This window comes from Giraffa tippelskirchi, chromosome 2, assembly GCF_054371585.1.
Source record: "Giraffa tippelskirchi isolate mGirTip1 chromosome 2, T2T-mGirTip1v1.2.pri, whole genome shotgun sequence".
NCBI lineage: Eukaryota > Metazoa > Chordata > Mammalia > Artiodactyla > Giraffidae > Giraffa > Giraffa tippelskirchi.
The window spans coordinates 5,902,114-5,921,765 of NC_137276.1; the positions used below are offsets into that span (position 1 = coordinate 5,902,114).

Sequence of the window (19,652 nt, forward strand, 5' to 3'; positions counted from 1 at the left end):
AGGAGTACGTCAAGGCTGCATATTGTCACCCTGCTTATTTAACTTATATGCAGAGTACAACCTGAGAAACGCTGCACTGGAAGAAGCACAAGCAGGAATCAAGATTGCCGGGAGAAATATCAATAACCTGAGATATGCAGATGACACCACCCTTGTGGCAGAAAGTGAAGAGCCTCTTGATGAAAGTGAAAGTGAAAGAGGAGAGTGAAAAGTTGACTTAAAGCTCAACATTCAGAAAACTTAAGATCATGGCATCCGGTCCCATAACTTCATGGTAAATAGATGGGGAAACAATGCAAACAGTGGCTGACTTTATTTTTTCTGGGCTCCAAAATCACTGCAGTTGGTGATTGCAGCCATGAAATTAAAAGACACTTACTCCTTGGAAGGAAAGTTATGACCAACCTAGACAGCAAATTAAAAAGCAGAGATATTACTTTGCCAACAAAGCTCTGTCTAGTCAAGGCTATGGTTTTTCCAGTAGTGATGTATGGATGTGAAAGTTGGACTATAAAGAAAGCTGAGCACTGAAGAATCAATGCTTTTGAACTGTGGTGTTGGAGAAGACTCTTGAGAGTCCCTTGGACTGCAAGGAGATCCAACCAGTCCATCCTAAAGGAGATCAGTCCTGAATATTCGTTGGTAGGACTGATGTTGAAGCTGAAACTCCAATACTTGGGCCACCTGATGCGAAGAGCTGACTCATTTTAAAAGACCCTGATGCTGGGAAAGATTGAGGGCAGGAGGAGAAGGGGACGACAGAGGATAAGATGGTTGGATGGCATCACCGACTCGATGGACATGGGTTTGGGTGGACTGTGGGAGTTGGTGCCGGACAGGGAGGCCTGGCATGCTGCGGTTCATGGGGTCGCAAAGAGTCGGACATGACTGAGCGACTGAGCTGAACTGAACTGAATATATACTTTTTAAGATTCTCCTCCATTACAGATTATTACAAGATACTGAGTACAACTCCCTGTGCTATACAGTAGATCCTTATCAGTTATCTATTTTATATACAATAGTGTATCTGTTAATCCCAAACTCCTAATTTATTCCTCCCCACTTCCCCTGTGGTAAGCATAGTTTGTTTTCTATGTCTGTGAGTCTATTTCTGTTTTATAAATAAGTTCATTTTTATAATCCTTTTTAAATTTCACATATAAGCAATATTGTACCATATCTCTCTGACTTAATTCATTCAGTATGATAATCTATAGGTCCATCCATTTTGCTACAAAATGGCATTACTTCTTTCTTTTTTATGGCTAATATATTCCATTAAAAAAAACCACATCTTCTTTATCCATTCCTCTGTCAATGGGTGCTTAGATTGCTTTCCTGTCTTGGCTATTGTGAACAGTGTTGCTGTGAACATTGGGATGCGTCTGTCTTTTCGAATTATAACACTAGTAGTATTTGGGACATGCTGGCTGAAAGTTTGAAATGCTTTGGGTCTGATGAGCCTGGTCTGAATCCTGGTTGTGTCACCAGGTACCCAGTGGAGGACCTTAGCTATGGCTTTCTCAGCTGCCACAGCAGAGGTGAGAGCAACATATCTTTCGAACAGTTGTAATAATTCAATGAGATGTTGTATGGAAAACACAGACCACAGCGCCAGCCCATGTGAAACCTCAATAACCATCAGCAGTTCTTCTTATGCTTATTACAATTAATAATCAGATTGCCAATAGTCAGTGGCCGAGTTAGGCTCAAGGAGGAGCCCATAATGTCAGATAATGCTGTGTAACTATTTAATCCTCTCTATCTTAGCCCAGTGGCAGTCCAGTCCTGCCCTAATCTTTCTCTTTCTCTGTGAATTCTTAGAGGCCAGGCTGCTACTTGGACCAGAAGAATCATTTGCCTGCAGCTTCCCGTCTGCAGTCTTCAAACTGATGGCCCAGATGCTGGGCACGTGACGGGGCCAAAAATGGGATGTGAACACATGGGGAAGCTTAGCCCCGCCCTGGGACTAAGCAGCTAACTGGGCTCAGAATGAGAGGCTGGCTCCAGCCTCTTAGGCTCAGGATAAGATCACAGCTGGGAGCATGGTTTGAAGAGTTAGTCTTCAGTTTTGGGGAAAGGTCATTTGATATTCAGAGGGATGCTGGGCATGAGTGGAAGTCCCATGAGGAACAGGTACTCTGGAGTCTGATTAGAGGTTTATAAACTAGAACTGAAAGACTCACAGCTAAGTGCTTTCAGAATAAACTTACACACTTTTGTCTTTTGGCAGAGAAGTCAGCATCATGATCAAGCTTGCAGACGGCAGAACGCTTTTGTATACATTAATCGTATTTTCACTGGGCCTTGAAGCTAATTCCTGAAATTTGATGGCTCATGATTAATCAATTTATCAATATTTATTGACTGTCCTATTTTAGCTCAACACCCGTTCAGCACTATGCTGGGAGAGAAAAGAAACATGAGATGTGGTTGTTTGATCTATTAGCAAAATCTATGTTCGCTGATTAGTTTTTTTCCCTCCCTGCCTCCTCCCTGTGCATTTTGCAACTATCAGAAACCCACCCTTTACTTACTCATAAAAATTAACTTATTTCTAAAACAGAAAGAGTCTCACAGGCATAGAAAACCAACTTATGGTTATCCAAAAGGAAAGCAGGGAGGAATAATTTAGGAGTTTGGGATTAACATACATACATTACTACATATAGAACAGATAATCAGCAAGGACCTACTGTATAGCACAGGAAACTATACTCAATATTTTGTAATAACCTGTAAAGGAAAATAATCTGAAAAAAATATGTATGTATATGTATACATATAATACATATATATAAAAAGATACGTGTGTGTATATATATATATATATATCAGTTCAGTTCAGTTGCTCAGTCGTGTCTGACTCTTTGAGACCCCATGAACTGCAGCACGCCAGGACTCCCTGTCCATCACCAACTCCCAGAGCTTGCTCAAACTCATGTCTGCCCAGACTGTGATGCCATCCAACTATATCATCCTCTGTCGGCCCCTTCTCCTCCTGCCTTCAGTCTTTCCCAGCATCAGGGTCTTTTCCAATGAGTCAGTTCACATCCACATATATGTGTATGTGAATATATGCACTGTCATGTCCAATTCTTTGCAACCCCCTGGACTGTAGCCCACCAGGTTCCTCTGTCCATGGGGATTCTCCAGGCAAGAATACTGCAGTGGGTTGCTATGCCCTCCTCATGTGAATATATATATATGTATGTGTAACTGGATCACTGTGCTATACACTTGAAACTAACACAATATTATAAGTCAACTGTGACTTAAATAAAAATAAAAATGCAGTTCTTCTATACTCAGAAAAACTGCAAGCAGGAAAAAAAAAAAGAAAAACATCTTTTATTCACTGGCAGGATTAACATAGAAGAAAATGGAAATAAGTATATTCATCACAATCTGTAGTTCTTTCTTTGGAAAAAGGAAAGATTCTGGGGACATTTCTTGATTTTTAAAAAAAAATAGTAATATACATTATTGAAGATTATATATCTGGCAAATAAGAATATAAAACTGGAAAGGTTTCTGTTTATCTTTCAGATCCACAGTCGGCTCTTCTCATCCCCGAGAGATCACTCTGCCTGGGAAAGAAAGGAGAGTCTTTCAAATGCAGGTAAAGAACTCGCCCCTGGCCGGGTGGCATTCCCTCCAAGCCTCTATTTGTACTCTCTCTCCTTTATTTTTATTAATAATGAAATGTGCTTTGGAGCCCAGTCTCCCGCAAACATAAGATGAAAGCTCAGTGACTCTGACAAGATTTGAAGCTGATTTGAATTTCCAAACGCATAGGATTTTAGGCTGGCAGTCTCTGAGAAACACAAACAATGCAGAAGAAATATCGGTTGCCTTAGGTAGTACCTTCAGAAGCCGAGATTACCCCAGATCACTCAGCGTGCGAGGGGGTTGGGCCAGTGTGGAGCACGGTTCCGCTGAGAATGAATAATGGGACAAATACGGAATCTTCTCAGAGCTGGAGAGGGTGCAATTTAAATATAGGCACAGTATCTGTGTGCTCATAAATCATTTTTTTATGAAGCATCAATTCATAGGCACTCAACTGTAGAAATGCTAGGTGGGATGATTCCAGTCCCTGACTTTGTTAAGTTTGTTAATGTAAATGGCATGCAAATAACATTTCTTACTCCCTTTCACGAGAGAAGTCACATGAGTATAAGTCAAATTTCTGATGGTCTCGTAATAAGACGGCTGGGTTAATAGAATATTTCATTTCAGAGACTCTAGCAAGAATAAATTCTGAGAGAATTGTTTTTCGTGTGGCAAATTTAATTTTTAATCTCCACTTGAATTTTAGTTGGTAAATGTGGCCGATGAGTTGGTATAAATATGTCTGTGTATGTGATCACACACATTTGTAGCTTCTCTTTTCATTACCCCTCACCGCCTGCCTGTATCAAAGGTATCAGGATCTGAAATCCTTTCCTTAACTGACACAGTCAACCTAAGACAAAAATATTATTTGAAAGGAGCTTTCCTAGTTAATCCTCCTGGAGCCCCCAAAGCATGGCTTATAAGCTTATTCTTTAGTAGTGGCAGCTATTTAGTTTGGATCCTTCAAAAACCTAGCCCAGAAATTGCCTGTAGTAAGAATGTGAATCCACGGACAGGAAGCTTCTGGAGGGGTGGGTGGCAGGCTCGGGAAGCACACTGGCTTCCGGCACGCCACAGGGAGTTGGGGAAGACGCCACGTTTCCTCGGGCACGCAGAGGTGCCTGGGAGAACAGCCAGCCCCAGGTGGCCTCTCACAGCTGTGTGCATCTTCTTTTCCTGAGGACTGGATCACCTAGAGGGGTCTTCCCCAGTGGCGCTAGTGGTAGAGAACCTGCCTGCCAGTGCAGGAGACATAAGAGACTCGAGTTCGATCCCTGGGTCAGGAAGATCCCCTGGAGGAGGGCATGGCAACCCACTCCAGTATTCTTGCCTGGAGGATCCCATGGACAGAGGAGCCCGGCAGGCTACAGTCCATAGAATTGCAAGGAATCGGACGCGACTGAAGGAGCTGAGCACGGCATGGCAGGTCACCTAAAACACACGTGCTCTCGCTCTGCTGACAAGCATAGCCTGCCCATGAGGTGATTAGCAGTTTAATGGCTTAGAAGCAAGTACAAGTTGGCCCTGAGGCCAGAGGTGAATAGTCCAGACTGTGGAGAATGGGCCCAAACAAGCCTGGGTGAGGAGAGAGACACATGTCTCCTGGATTTCTTTCTTTCCTCTTAGATCTATCTATATTTTCAAAGTTCTCATTCTGGAAGAATACATTAGAGGCAGTCTTAAAACTTGGGTATTCAGGCAGAAGGCAAGAAGTTGCTAAAGAAAGAATCACTCATGACACTTGTTGAAGAGGGTGAGGCAGGTTTTGTTCCAAGGGACTGCGACAGTGGGGTCTTACAGGAGGGGAGAGAGATTGGACTCAACTCCAAGTACAAGGAAAAGTGGGAATTTATAGCCAAGGAGAAGGGAGGGGGTCAGTGGATGGAAGTGAAATGTCAGGGGTAAGGAGGATTTTGGCTAAAGTGACTTGACAGGTGGGGGATGAGGAATTTGATCAGATATCAAGGGCAGGAGATGTCCTCTAAATTCACCCAGCAGGATTCTTGCTAAAATTGCACTAAGTGGGCCAAGGACAGAACTCGGGAGCATGGCCTAGTCAGGAGTTCTCAGAGGAGAACTCGGAGGAGACTGACTCAGGTCAAGGAGAGTCTCTACTGGAGTCAGTGCCTGTGTGGGCACTGAATGCAGTTGGGAGTTGACTCTCTGAGGGGACACTCATGCCCTCTGCATCTTCCCACAAGGTCGTTTCCATCTGTTAAAGAGAAACTGCAGTGGACACTGGTTGAAAGTGGCAAGACAGATTTTATTTGAGCTACTGCAGTAGGGGCGAGGGATGCCCAGGTGGCTCAGCGGTAAAGAATCAGCCTGCCAATGCAGGAGACACGGGGAATACAGTAACTGGATCTGACTCTCGCAGTCCATGTCTTTCAGTTAAAATCCTCAGGCTCAATCCTGAGTTGGTCATCTCAGGTCAGGAGGCAAGGTCTGATGTTAGAAACCTGGCTTCTGGGCACCCAACCTTATGAATGCCTGGCTAACAGGGGGCAGGTCTCCCAGAAGGAGTCCACAGGCCAAGCTGATGTCCCAAAGGCATAAGTAGGCCCAAGGAATCTCAAGGTTGAGAGGGGTCATCTAGGTCGTTTTGTCCAACTTCTTCCTGATTTCTGACAACTGAAACCCTTCCCACTCCTTCCCACACGGGAGTGAGAAAGTCTCTGAAGAGTAGGTCCAGCACACAATCAGTCCCAAGACCAGGAGACTCACCCTACTTGAAGGTAGCTCTAGACTTGCTTGGGCTTCCCAGGTGGCGCTAGTGGTAAAGAACCTGCCTGCCAATGCAGGAGACATAAGAAACATGACTTTGATCCCTGGGTTGGGAAGATCCCCTGGTGGAGGGCATGGCAACCCACTCTAGTATTCTTGCCTGGAGAATTCCATGGACAGAGGAGCCGGGCAGGCTACAGTTCCATGGGGTCGCAGAGAGCCGGGCACGACTGAAGTGACTTAGCATGCATGCACACATGACTTGCTCGTGCAGCTGGAATTGTTAGAAAGCCTTACGACTGTGTTGAACCAAAACAAATAACCTTCCTTCTTTATTTTTAATCTGTAAGGAGCTGGAATACATGTTCTGGTCTGTGTTCTCAGAAGAGAACTGCACCATGTTGTTCCTGGAAGAAGACGGTACGGGTTTGGGCCAGGGCAAGGGCAGAGGATGCTGGGAAATAGCAGAGTTTATAGGCAGCTGAATAAGGGGGGAGTTAAAGGTGTCTCTGGGCATACAGGGCTCCTGTCAGTAGGATAGGAAATGCAGGAGTCAAGGGCTGGTATTGGTGGGAGGACCCTGGATTTGTGGGGTCTAGATGCTCTGCATGTGAGAGACCATCTCTGCCCAATGTCCAGGAAGCAGCTGGAATTTTGGTTTTGAGATTAAGAGGTAGGTCAGTGTCATTGATCTTGATGTGATCATTATTTACAGGTGGGTCGTATGAGAACCCAAGAGAATAGCTGAGATGAGTGCAGGAGAAAGGGGAAAGTGGGAAGAGAAGGGTCTTCAAATCCCAAGAGACCCACCAAACATGAGTGGGAAGAGGCGCTGACCTGGGAACCCACGCCTGCTGTCGGGTGTTGTTTTTAACTGAAAGTCCAGTGCCAGTGTTGACTTTGCTCTCAATCCATCCTTTATTTTTGAAAAAGCTGCTCCACTTCCTGGATCTTAGACAACTGTGGTTTAGGATTCCCACGGGCAGCTCCAAAACTCAGGGGTGTGGATGGGACCCTCTCTTATGGAAGCTGGATCAAATGGGGTTCAGAGGTCTTGTGCAGGAAATCTGAAGTGAATGTCATCTCCAAGCTTTCATTTTTGTTTCCTTCATTTGCACAGTGCAACTATTCACTGTCTCGGTCACTGAAAATACCAGGACTGGGAAGGGCAGAAGCTGATTTCTTATGGTAAGATTGTCATCTTGGCAACGCCTTTTGAAATCTGTGGGTCTGGGTAAAATTTCAGTTTACTATGATTAATAGGATCCGAACACTAAGGGAGAAAAAAAAATGTAGGAAGGATGACTATTTCTGCCCAAACTCACATCTGTTTTCAAAATCAATGGAAGGTAGGAAGTCCCTTTCAAATTTCCATTCTGTGTGATATAAAAAGATTCCATTTCCTGGTTCTCCGTCACCGTGCTACCTGTCTGTCTATGAGACTGCTTCTCTGAGGATATAGAAAAGATGGAAGGAATCAGATGCCCACTTAAACCTTTTCTGGGAAAATCAATTATAAGAAATGTATGTAAAGGAACTTGATGAAGGTCACTGGGAAGTTTTCGTTATTAATTCAATTGGCTTAGGAAGGAAGGTGGGATGGCATGAAATTTTCTCCCTCCTGATCAATTAAGCCCGACCTTTAAAACTGGCAGTGTTTAAAGGGTGGGTCTGTGATGGATGAATGGAATGAAGTGATTATATTTCCACTTAAAACTTGAGGGCAATTGTTCCTTTATTCCAGCTTTTGTAAGAGCAGTAATTTTCTTCCTTCATAATCATAGTTTCAATTTTAGTTCATAGTATTGAACGGTTTCCCCAATAAAACATACCCTTTACCATGCTTTGAGGAAAGGTTCTTCTATTACACCTTAAAAACCACCCCGGATCTGATGTGAACTGTGTTTCTTTTCTTTCTTGTTATTTGTAATGCAGTTTCTCTATGAACATAGAAGGGACACATTTTTATTTATTTATTTTAGTCAAAGTGTAGTTGATTTTAGGGCTTCCCTGGTAGCTCTGTTGTGTTAGTTTCTGCTATATAGCAAGGTGATTCAGCTTTATATATATATATATATATATATATATACACACACACACACACACACAACACATATTCTTTTTAGTGTTATTTTCCATTATGATTTACTACAGGATGTTGAATATAGGTCCGTGTTGTTTATTTATTTTATATATGGTCGTTGGTATCTGCTAATCCCAAACTCCTTTTTAAAAATTTACTTTTTAATTTTTATTGAAGAGAAATTTTGAAATATAGTTGATTTACGGTGTTGTATTAGTTTCAGGTGTACAGTAAAGTGATTCAGCTATACATATATATATATAAATATTTATAGTCTCTTGCGTTCTCTTCCATTATAGGTTATTACAAGATACTGAGTCGAGTTCCCTGTGCTATACTATATACCTCCCTGTAGAGGTAGGTCCTTGCCAGTTATTTATTTTATGTGCAGGAGTGTATGTCTATCCATCTCAAACTCCTAATTTATGCCCCCCCCCCCCCGCCCGGCAACCATAAATTTGTTTTCTATGTGCTCAGTTGCTTCAGTTGTGTCCGCCTCTTTGTGACCCCAGGGACTGTAGCCCTCCAGGCTTCTCTGGGTTGCCATGCCCTCCTCCAGGGGATCTTCCCGACCCAGGGATAGAATTTCCTTTCACATTTCTTGTATTGGCAGGCAGGTTCTTTATCTCCTGAAAAACCTGTTGTTGTTGTTTTTTAAATAGTGCTCTAATGGTTGGAGTATAAAGATATGGATAATTGTTTTACAGGGCTGTTTTGATCACACCACACTTATCTGCCTTATTGTAGATCCCTCCCTGCCCATGGGGAGGATACCTCTGTGGAACAGTGAGTGTGAGCATCTTTAACCAAAGCAATCACCCTCCCTGACCTCAGAGAGCCAAGTATAAATTCCTTGGCTTGGGCATTTGGTGCCCTTTCCCCTCTGACTCTAGTTCACCCTCCTAGATTTTTCTACAGTTGGGTAGCCTTGCAGCACCTGTGTTCAACACTTGCTTATATCTCTCCTTGGCCATGGAGAGACTCTCCTGAAACTGACTTCTCTGTGTTTCTGTTGAGAAAATCCTTACCTTTTCAGATTAGCTCCCTGAATCAACGCACCCCACCTCCAATCTCCCAAAGGCATCTTGTTCGTTCTGCCATCATAGTCTTTCCAGTGTTTCCTTTGTAGATTTGTGCTTTTTTTTTTTCCCCCCCTTCAAGACTGTGGGCTCAGAGAGTGGGGATTTGACCCCCTCATCCATGTTCGCAAGTTCAGGGATGGGCTCACGAACATGGGCCAGTTGTTCACTAGGTTGAGTGGCGTTGTTTGTACCAAGGAGCCCCACAGGGAGCTGACTGCATCCAGGGATCCCACTTGCCCCTCTCAGGAAGCCCGCAGAGCAAGCTGGGAATTGGGTCATGTGACAACAGCCCTGACAGAGAAAGCACCTGTCTTTGGATTTTTCTGAGATTCTTGCAAGAGCTTCACATGACAGGCAACTGTCCTGTGACTCAGCTACCTTCCTTGGGAGGGGACAGCCTTCTACCTGAGTGGCTCCTTTCTGCTTTTCCCCACTCAGCCTCCACACTGTTCTGCAAGAGTTGTTATGGTTGTTTTGTTGCTAAGTCATGTCGGACTCTGCAATCCCATGGACTGTGACCGGTTAGGTTCCTCCGCAAGAGGAAGGTGGGAAAAAGCACAACCCCTGAACCCCAGAGAAGAAAGGACATTTATTCCTGCTTTCTGCGCAAGATATAAAGAGACACTTTTGGGTCTGTTGTGCCAACTTGTGACATTATTGGAAAGAAAATAGACCAAGTTGCTTTTGTCACAGGGGCATGTGATGGCTCCTATTTGTTCTCTGATGAATAAACGTTACGCTCACATCTCCTCCTCAATTCTGCTTAGAGGCTGCCTGGGTCTTGACCCTCAATTTTGCTGCAATCACCCATAAATAGTGCAATAAGCAACTTTTCCACCCTGTACGAGTTTCTACCTCTAGCTTCATCTTTGCCCATCACCTGGTACATAATCTAATTTTAAAAATAATTGGCAAAATAATGTACTAAGCAAAGAACTCAGTGGAAGATTTCCCGTTATTATAGCTTTGTGTCAGAAAGAGCTGCATCTAGCCAGGTTTAACTGCTTCCTTTCAGAGGCATGGATGCTCAGTTACTGCCTGTTGTGTACTGAGGAACCAAAGAATCTCATCGAGAGCTGATGCTAGGGTGGACGTGACAAGGACAGTCCTTGAGGGCCACTGTGTCTCATTTTTAGAAAGGTTGAATGAGGAGAGCTACCCTTACTTTAAACTCATTTCCCCCAAGTATACATATGAGCCCTCTGCTGACATTACCATCTCTCTAAGTTCAGGATGACTGTCCCAGACTAGCCAAGCTGGAACTCTTGGGATCTTTCTGCATCTCTCACACTCCCATGTCCAATCCATGCACTTCCCTGAGATTCATCTCCTAGTCATCTTTGGGGTCTTCTCTCTTCTTTCCATCACTGCTGCCATGTTGGTTGGACTACTGCACTAGTCCATACTGTCTGTCTAGTCTGGACAGACAGAGTGAGCTATTGAGGCCATGTCACTGCCCACCTGAAACCTTTCCATGCCTTTCAGTGGCTCTTCGGATAAAGAAAGTTCTTGGTTTCTTCTATCAGCATCTTATAATTTGCAGAGTACAGATCTTTTGCCCCCTTAGGTAGGTTTATTCCTTGTTTTTTAATTCTTTGTGATGCAATGGTACAAAGGATTGTTTCCTTAATTTCTCCTTCTAATCTTTCATTGTGAGTGTGTAGAAATGCAAGAGATTTCTGTGTATTAATTTTGTATCCTGCAACTTTACCGAGTTTATTGATGAACTCTCATGGTTTTTGGCAGCCTCTTTAGGATTTTCTGTTTAATATCATGTCATCTGCAAACAGGAACAGTTTTACTTATTCTCTCCCAATCAGGAGTTTATTTCTTTTTCATCTCTGTCTGCTATGGCTAGGCCTTCCAAAGCTATCTTGAATTAGAGTAGCGGGAGTGGGTGTCCTTGTCTTTTTCCTGATCTTAGAGGAAATGCTTTCACCTTTTCACCATTGAGTATGATGTTAGCTGTGGGTTTGTCATTTATAGACTTTGTTATGTTGAAGTATGACCCCTCTATGGGCTTCCTAGGTGGTGCAGTGGTAAAGAACCCACCTGCCATTGCAGGAGACGCAAGAGATTCGGGTTTGATCCCTGTGTCGGGAAGATCCCCTGGAGGAAGAAATGGCAACCCACCCCAGTATTCTTGCCTGGAGAATTCCACGGACACAGGAGCCTGGCGGGCTAAAGTCTGCGGGGCCACAAACAGTCGGACACGACTGAGTGACTGAGCGCACAACCACACACGTGTCCCATGTGTGTCCACTTTCTAGCGAGTGTTTTTTTAAATCATGAATGGAGGTTGAACTTTATATTAAAAAAAGAACACCGAAAGTTCTTGCTGTGGTCTGAAAGGGCCTGAGGGCATTGGCCTCTGAGCTCCACCACCTCCTCCTCCCTCTTTCTGCTGCACCCCTGCTCTCCATAAGTCTCCAGCTATGGGATCCTTGTAGGAGCTGATCCCTCTTCTTGAGCGTCAGCACTCTTTTCCTCCTCCCTGAGTGACCCTGACTCAGCCTATAGATCCTATGGGACCCGTGTGTCCCAGAGAAACCATCCTTGATCTCAAGACCAACCCCATCTCAGGCATCAGAGTCCCCCTTCCTCTCCTTTGCTGCCTTTGTCACAATCGTGTCGTATTCATCTGTATTTGATGAATATCTGTGCTCTCATCCAGACTGTAAGCTGCCCAAGAGCTCGGGTTTTGCTTGCCAGCTGCCATGCCAAGCGCTGGTGCTCCATAAACAGCAGTTATGGGGATGAGCTGGCTTGTTGGAGGAAGGAGAGCCTGGAGGATCTGTTGGGACAGGGAGTCAGACACATCACCGTGGCTGACATCCAAAGAACTCTGAGGTCACACACTGAGACACTGTGTCCAGGTCCCTTCCTTCTTTCTCTTCTTCCCTGCTCTGACTTGGTCCCACCCTCTCTCCGACCCCCATCTCCTCGATCTCCTTCCTCTGACATCATCACCGTCTCTCCTCCTGGGGTTGCCTGGCCCCAGAGCCATGAACCCCAACCGATGCCGAGGTCTGCGTTGGGCTCACATATTGTTATTGACTCTAGGCTGCTTTAAATTGGAGAGGTTTATTGGTTTCTACTTCCTTATTGTTGGTTGTATATCAAGAGCCCCCTCCCCATCCCTGCCCAAGAGAAAAATAGCACTTACAAATAATTGTCAGAAGTGACACACTGCTTTCAAGGGTTGTATATTACAGGGAAAAGACTGCAAATAGAAGGCATTTTCCCCAAACTCTTGTGGGTCCTGCTATACGGAATGCTGCTGGGTTTGATGAAATATTGTTAATAAGGCATGGAGAGAATAGCTTGGTTAAAAGCTAAAGAGGTAAATTTTCTTTTTTTTTTTTGGAGTAGCTTTCACACCCAACTAGCCAAGTAAATAAAAGATTTTGAAAAGAAAAAAAGCATATAAACAAAGGCAATGTCAATTGAAAGTGACGCATGAGATTAAATGTAATTTTGAAGTTTATTGTGTTTTTACTATCATGTGTGTGTCAGTGTCCAGCTTTCTGGCACAAGAGGAATTTTTCTCTGGTAGCTGAAATGTGACTGAGGCAGAGAGTCTTAAGGATCTGAAGGACTCACGTTTCAAACCAAGCAAAACTGACTACCCTCATAGCTTGTTTTACATCTTGGTAAAAATACCAGTGCTGGCCGTAAGCTGCTTCGTGCAAAGCATCAGCTTGTGAACAGATAACTTGAACTGCTTCCTTCTCTCTCTCTCTCTGGGTGGGGTCACTGGCTGACGGCGTGCCCTGAGCTCGGGGGGTGAAAGGCAGTAGCCACGGAGAACCTGCCTGGCTGAGAGAGAGCTTGTCATGAGCACCGTCATCAGAAAGGGAAAACTGGGGCCAACACCCCTTTCTAGATTCTGAGGGGTGCAGACTCCCATCTCCTGGGGTGAACCATACTCCTGTGTTCATGCAGGAGGCAGGTATGATCCGCTCCTCCTTTAAAGGCCCATTGTTCTTTGAAGGGCCTTGGCTTCAGGTCACATGCCTGCCTTGGCACCTGAGCAGCCCTTCTTTTTCTAAAAGCTTCCGGAACATTCTCCCCTTAGGCTGGTATCTGACAATGCCACTGTCCCACCTCTGTGCTGAGGGCAGAGCTCCTGAATCTTCTTTGGAGAGCTTCAGCTGTGAAGTTGCTGTTTTTCACTAACTACCTTGACCACAGAGGTCTGGGTTGCGTTCAAATGGTGTATGTGATTTTTTTTTTTTTAAATGGAACTTTGTGAAAATGGAATCTTATGGGAAGCCAATTTGTCAAACAGATAGAAGCAGAAGCACTCTGGCTGAAGGGGGCCAGTGAGCACACGGGCCCAGGTAGGCCCTCTTCCCTGAGATATTCCAGAAGCCCGCTGGCATGTCAGAGGATGATTCAAAAGCCATCGTCCTGGAGACTTGGAGGAGAGCACAATTTGAATAGAAATTGATTGCTTTCTCTTTGAACGTTGAGACATCACGCAGTTAACCTGGAGCCCCGTGGAATGAGCAGGTTATCACGGCGGGCAGTCCGTTTTAACCTAGAGACGTCCCTGCTTCCTCATTGATCTGCGCTCAGTTCCTAAATCTCTCTTTATTTTATGGTTCTCATGACTGTGATTATCTTAGCGCCTGTGGGCTGGAGCTGGTGCTCTGGGTTCTTCTGGGCGGAGGGCTGCACTTCTGGCATCCTGCAAAGGGAGAGGAAGTGGAAATGTGCTCTGGGTTTTAACTGGAAGATGGGACGCAGCAAGAGTCCGTAATAGGACGGAGCTTTTAAAATTCCCTTCCCTTTCCGATATTAAATAGCTTTCCTTTAATGACCCTCGGCTCAGAGTTTCTTTTATATCCTTCCCCCCGGCCCTGGCAGGCCTCCAGCTACTTACTCAACTCCAAATGTGACTTTCCCTAAGGCCTGGTGTGTGCTTAAGTTTGATTTGTTCTTTTTATGGGACCGAGGAGCCGACGATGAGGGCACAAAACATGGAGACAGGCATCCTGGGAGGATGGCCGAGCCCGTTCCTGGGCAGCTTTGGGAGCGGGTCACATGGCGCGGGGTGGGGGTGGCATCCGGGGGAGGGGACTCCCTTCCAGAAGGCTGTGCACTTGACCAGTTTGGGGATTGTGGTTTCTGAGTTGAGGTGCCCCGTTGCTGTTCAGTCACTAAGTCATGTCTGACTCTTTGAGACCCCACAGACTGCAGCTCCCCTGTCCCTCACTATGTCCCAGAGTTTGCTCACACTCATGTCCGTTGAGTCAGTTATGCCATCCAACCATCACATCCTCTATTGTCCCCTTCTCCTCCTGCCTTCATTCTTTCACAGCATCAAAATCTTCTCTGATGAGTCAGCTCTTTGAGTCAGGTGGCTAAAGTATTGGAGCTTCAGCCTCAGTATCAGTCCTTCCAATGAATATTCAAGGTTGATTTCCTTTAGGATTGACTGGTTTGATCTCCTTGTTTTCCAAGGGACTCTCAAGAATGTTTTCCAGCACCACAATTTGAAAGCATCTCTGCTCAGCCTTCCTTATAGTCCAACCCTCACACTTGTACATGACTACCGGAGGTGTCCTGAAAATGAGTTAAAATTGGGATCAAAGGATAATGTCCCTGCCTTTGGAGACAAGATTGGAATCCGTGTTCTGGGGTGAAATTAGGAGGCTTGGAATATCCCAGCTGTTCCACTGTTTATTCCTGGCCCTGTGATGAGTGAGTGTGCCCGGCTTCACAACTAGTGAAGTGAGAATGGTTGGACCTCTTACACTGTTGTTCTGAGGAGCAGTTATTATAGACATTAAACACCAATCGTAAATGTTAAAATTTTTAATTTTATTGTGGTAAAAACAACGTGAAATCTACCCTGCTAACAAATGTTTTAAGTGTGCAGTGCATTGCTGTTGACTATTGATACGAAGTTGTTAAGTAGATCTCTAGGGCCTATTCATCTGGCTTACCTGGAATTTTATGCCTGTTGATCAGTAGTTCCCCACCTCCCAGTCTGTGGCTGTCACCTCTTCAGTCTCTGACTCTATGAATTTGACCATTTTAGACACTTCACATAAGTGGACTCATGCAGTATTTTTCTTTCTGTGACTGGCTTATTTCACTTAACATAATGATCTCAAGCGTCTTCTGTGATGTCATAACTGCAGGATTTCTTTCTTTTTTAGGGCCGAATAATATTCCATTGTATGTACAGACCACCTTTTTCTTTATCCATTCATCTTTGATGGATGTTTAGTTTCCTTATATTGGCTCTTATGAATCATACTGCAATGAACATAGCAACACTGGTATCTCTTTAGGATCCTGATTTCACTTCTTTGGATTGTACCCAGAAGTGAGACTCAGCAGTCCTAGGTGGTTCTGGCTGTAATTTTCTGAGGACCCTCCGTGCTGGTTTCCATGGCGGCTGCACTGTTTTGCATCCTCAGTGACAGTGCCCACAGTTTCCAGTTTCTCCGTGTGCTTGCCTCTGCTTTGCTGTATTTTGCTTTTGTTTTTTTCATAACGGCCACCCTAACAATTGTGAGTTGATACTTCATTGCAGTTTTGGTTTGTATTCCTCTGATGACTGTGACTGATCCTGATCATTGATTCTTGTTAACATTCAAGATATCTCTGCCCCTACCTAAAGCAGAGGCTTATAGGTGATGTTTCCTTTTCTGAAACATTCTGTTTGAGCTGTGTGTAGGGGGAAGGAGAGACATGGTGAGTTGAGGTGGGGCGTGTGGACAGAAGGATGGCCTATGGTCTGTGATCTGTGGGCTCACTCTGCATCTGCCACACTAGGAAACTGGGCACATACTGTGGGTCACCAAGCTCAGCCTATCCCCATGCCTACCTTCCTTTTTAGCCCTGCAGCTTTGTCGCATCCTGTCCCAGGGTGGGTCAGACCTGTGCCCTGCCCTGGGCTTCCTAAGCACATCAGTGGGTGTGTGGTCACCCCCTTGCATTGTGAGCTGCCCCGGGACACTGCCATGCCCTGGCCAACAACTCTCCTGGCCCTTGAATGTCCTACACCCTCTCTTCACACCATTTCTTGCCTGTCAGCAAAATTCCTGCCTCATGGGTCTCTGGGAAATCAGTAGCGAGATGATGGAACTGCCCGCAGAGCCTGGATGCCTCACCGTTGCAGACGGGATGAAGGCAAGTGGGTGGTGGAGGGCAGGGCCAACATCTGGATGGTGGCAGCAGACCCCAGAGTCAGATGGGCTCTGAGTAGATCCAGAAGTCCTGCTGTGTCAGAGGGCTCAGAGGTGGGTGAGAGATAAACAGCAGCCATGGAATTAAGGTGTCTGTTGCCATGGTAATGCCAAAAAGCTCACCATCCCCAAGACTCAGTGGCTTGTGGAATAATAAGAATTTCTTCTACTCTTGAGCTTCAAGTTGGCAATTTTGGCTGATGGTTCTCGTCTCTTCTGGGCCTGCTTGTGTGTTTGGGGCTGGCAGATTGTCAGCTGGGGTGATAGCTCTGCTCAAGTAGGCCACCCTGGGTGAAAGCCAGGGGCAAGAGCAGAAACAGAAGTACAGAAACACATCTTCAAGCCATAGCAACTCAGACAGAAGAACTCAGAATCCAGAGGTGGAAAAATAGACCCCACTCTTGATGAAAGGAGTGGCAAAGCCGTTTGAAAAGGGTGGAGTACAGGGGAGTGAAGAATTGGAGTTCTTAACATCATCCTCCTCCCAAATCCGTGCCAAGTGGTCTGCTAGGCATTTGCAGGGTTTGTGTGTTTTTCACAACTCCAAGAGGAAGATATACATATGCCCCTTTGATGGATAAAAATATTGAGCTTCAGAAAAGATCCATAACTTATGGGATTGCTGAGAGGCCCATCCCTAGGATGAGGGCCATGTTTTCTACCCCGAGTTCTGAGATGGGGATGAATGCCCTGGGGCCTGTATGCACTTTGGTATCTGTACCTGGCATGCACTGAAAGTTCATAGATTCCAGCTGCCCTCAGGCCTGAAACCACATATGCCTAGGGGCCACACGTGTCTCCATGTCACTGCTGCCCCAGTGCCTGGCAAAGTGAAGAGGACCCGATAAATAGCTGTTCAGTGACTGTATGGTAACACACAGGCTCTTGGAAAGGCAACACTTCAATGTTAGGCAGATATGCGTCTGAATCTGATGTTATTTATTAGTTGTGGAGTCTGGGAGACCAGTGTTTTTTAAGGTCATTCTTGAAGGTTTCCAATCTCATCTCTTCCACATGAATGTTGCCAGTTGATATGTTTTGGAGTTCTGTTCCCTGGGGCCACTGTTTTCCAGCTCTACTGAGGCACCCATGGTTATACAAATGAAGACAGTGTCTGGTCTCCTTTGACACCTGCCTCATCTGTTTTTGCTGCTTCTGCAGCAGCTTGGTCCTTGACCCACTCAAGATCAAGTTGGGAAGCCACATCCATGGCTCCTAAATGATGGTTTCATCATCCGATCTGTTCCTTGTGTCTTAGTGTTTATGCTGCCGGTCCCTGATTTCCATCATTCACTGTTCAAGTCCCTGCCATCAAGGAAATCTGGAGATCTCAAAGGCCGGGGAAATAGAGGTTGTAAATCAGAACAGTGGCCACTCCTTTTTACTGAGCACTTACTATGCACCAGGAACTATGCTGAGTGCTGAGTATGCAGTGTTGAACATATCATCAATGGAACCTTCTCTTCTGAAATGTATATCGTAGAGGTTCAGGATGGACAAAAACCAAGGAAATAGACAAATAAGGAAGATTAGTGCAACAACGAGGTTAGAGAGAAAAACAGAAGGGCACCTGCTTCAGGTCAGGAAGGTGGGAAAGGAGTTCTCTGCGCCAGGTGTCAGGGTAGGGTTGCTTCAGGAAGAGGAAGCAGGATATGCAACGGTCCTGAGAAGGGAAGAGCCTGGTATGTTCAAGGAGCCAAAAGGAGACCTGGTGTGGCTTGATCACACTGAGGAAGGGGAAGAGACTGGAGGAGTGGACTGGATAGGGACCAGGCAGAGTCTAGAGGGCTGTGCTAACAGAGGGGGCTGTGCTAACTGCGCTTTGTTTAGCGCAGAAGCAGTGAAAGCATTTGAAAAGAGCAACCTGCGGGACTCACTTTGTGACAAGACCACTTGTGCATGCTGGGGTACGTTTGGGTGCTGTGAGGCCTAAAGCTGGTATCATCTGAGCAAACTTGTTTAAGAAATCAGGTACGAAATGACAAGTAGAAAAGTACAGGGCCCGCTGCAGAGATGTGGAAGAGCGTCCATGTGGGTAAGGCCCTGGAGGCTCCCTGCGGTTGACACAGGTCTCCCTTGATGGCACGTATGAAGAGGGGCAGGAGTGAATGCAGGTCTGCAGCAGTTGTCCAGACAAGAGAAACTGGTGACCAGGGTGCTGGCCTCGGAGAAATAGATACACTCGGACAGGTATTGAAATAGAATCCGAAGATTTTCTCCAGGCTTGGGTGTGGGCAGCAGGGGATGGAGGAATTGAAGATGACTCCCATGAAGCATCTCCTCTCCTTTAGTCCTTTCCAAATATCTAGGAGATGCTGGAGATTACTTAAAAATTTTTTTCTTTATTATAGTCGATGTACAATATTATTCCAGGTATACAATGTAGTGATTCACGGTTTTTAAAGATTATACTCCGTGTAGAGTTATTATAAAATATTGGCTACACTCCCCATGTTGTACCGAATATCCTTGTAGCTTATTTTATACAGAGTATTTTCTGCCTTTCGTCTCCTCCCCCTCTATATTCCCTCCCCTTCTCTCTCCCCACTGGGAACCAACTAACTGGCTGTCTGTCTGGTGATGGTCTTCAGTCCGGAAGAAGGAGGTTTTGTAATCTGCTGGGACTCAGAACCAACCGGTGGGAGGTTGAGCCCTGGGGGGGCTGCCCTGCAGCAACTGCCTGTGAGCCCTGCCATCATGCGCTGGGGTTGCTGCAGCGCTGGGGCGGGAGGCAGGTCACTCACGGGGACGCTTGGCTTTGCACCGGACACGTGCGGGTCTTGTCGGCTGGCTTTGAGAGAAGACTCCCCTCCACATCTCCTCTGGGGTGGTCACCACTCCCTCCTCCTTTGCCTCCCCACCTCCGCCCCCATTAGCTCATTCGCAGGGTGACCACGTGGGACCCCACTGTGGGACTCCTTCATTCCAGCATATTTA

The 19,652-nt window shown here is 45.6% G+C and overlaps 1 protein-coding gene across 7 annotated transcripts in view; it reads left to right on the forward strand.

Annotated features, from left to right (window-relative positions):
- The window catches only part of C2H10orf90 (chromosome 2 C10orf90 homolog), a 385,456-nt gene that overhangs the window by 176,294 nt on the left and 189,510 nt on the right, over window positions 1-19,652 (forward strand). For 4 of the 7 annotated variants that reach the window (XM_081533101.1, XM_081533138.1, XM_081533193.1 and 1 more), the window contains one exon: window positions 3,553-3,625. In XM_081533101.1, coding sequence (XP_081389227.1) covers window positions 3,553-3,625 — 73 coding nt within the window. Of the gene's footprint in view, window positions 1-3,552; window positions 3,626-6,695; window positions 6,766-7,465; window positions 7,534-8,727; window positions 8,786-19,652 lie in introns of all 7 variants that reach the window. The other 3 variants (XM_081533149.1, XM_081533183.1, XM_081533160.1) reach the window with 2 other exon arrangements.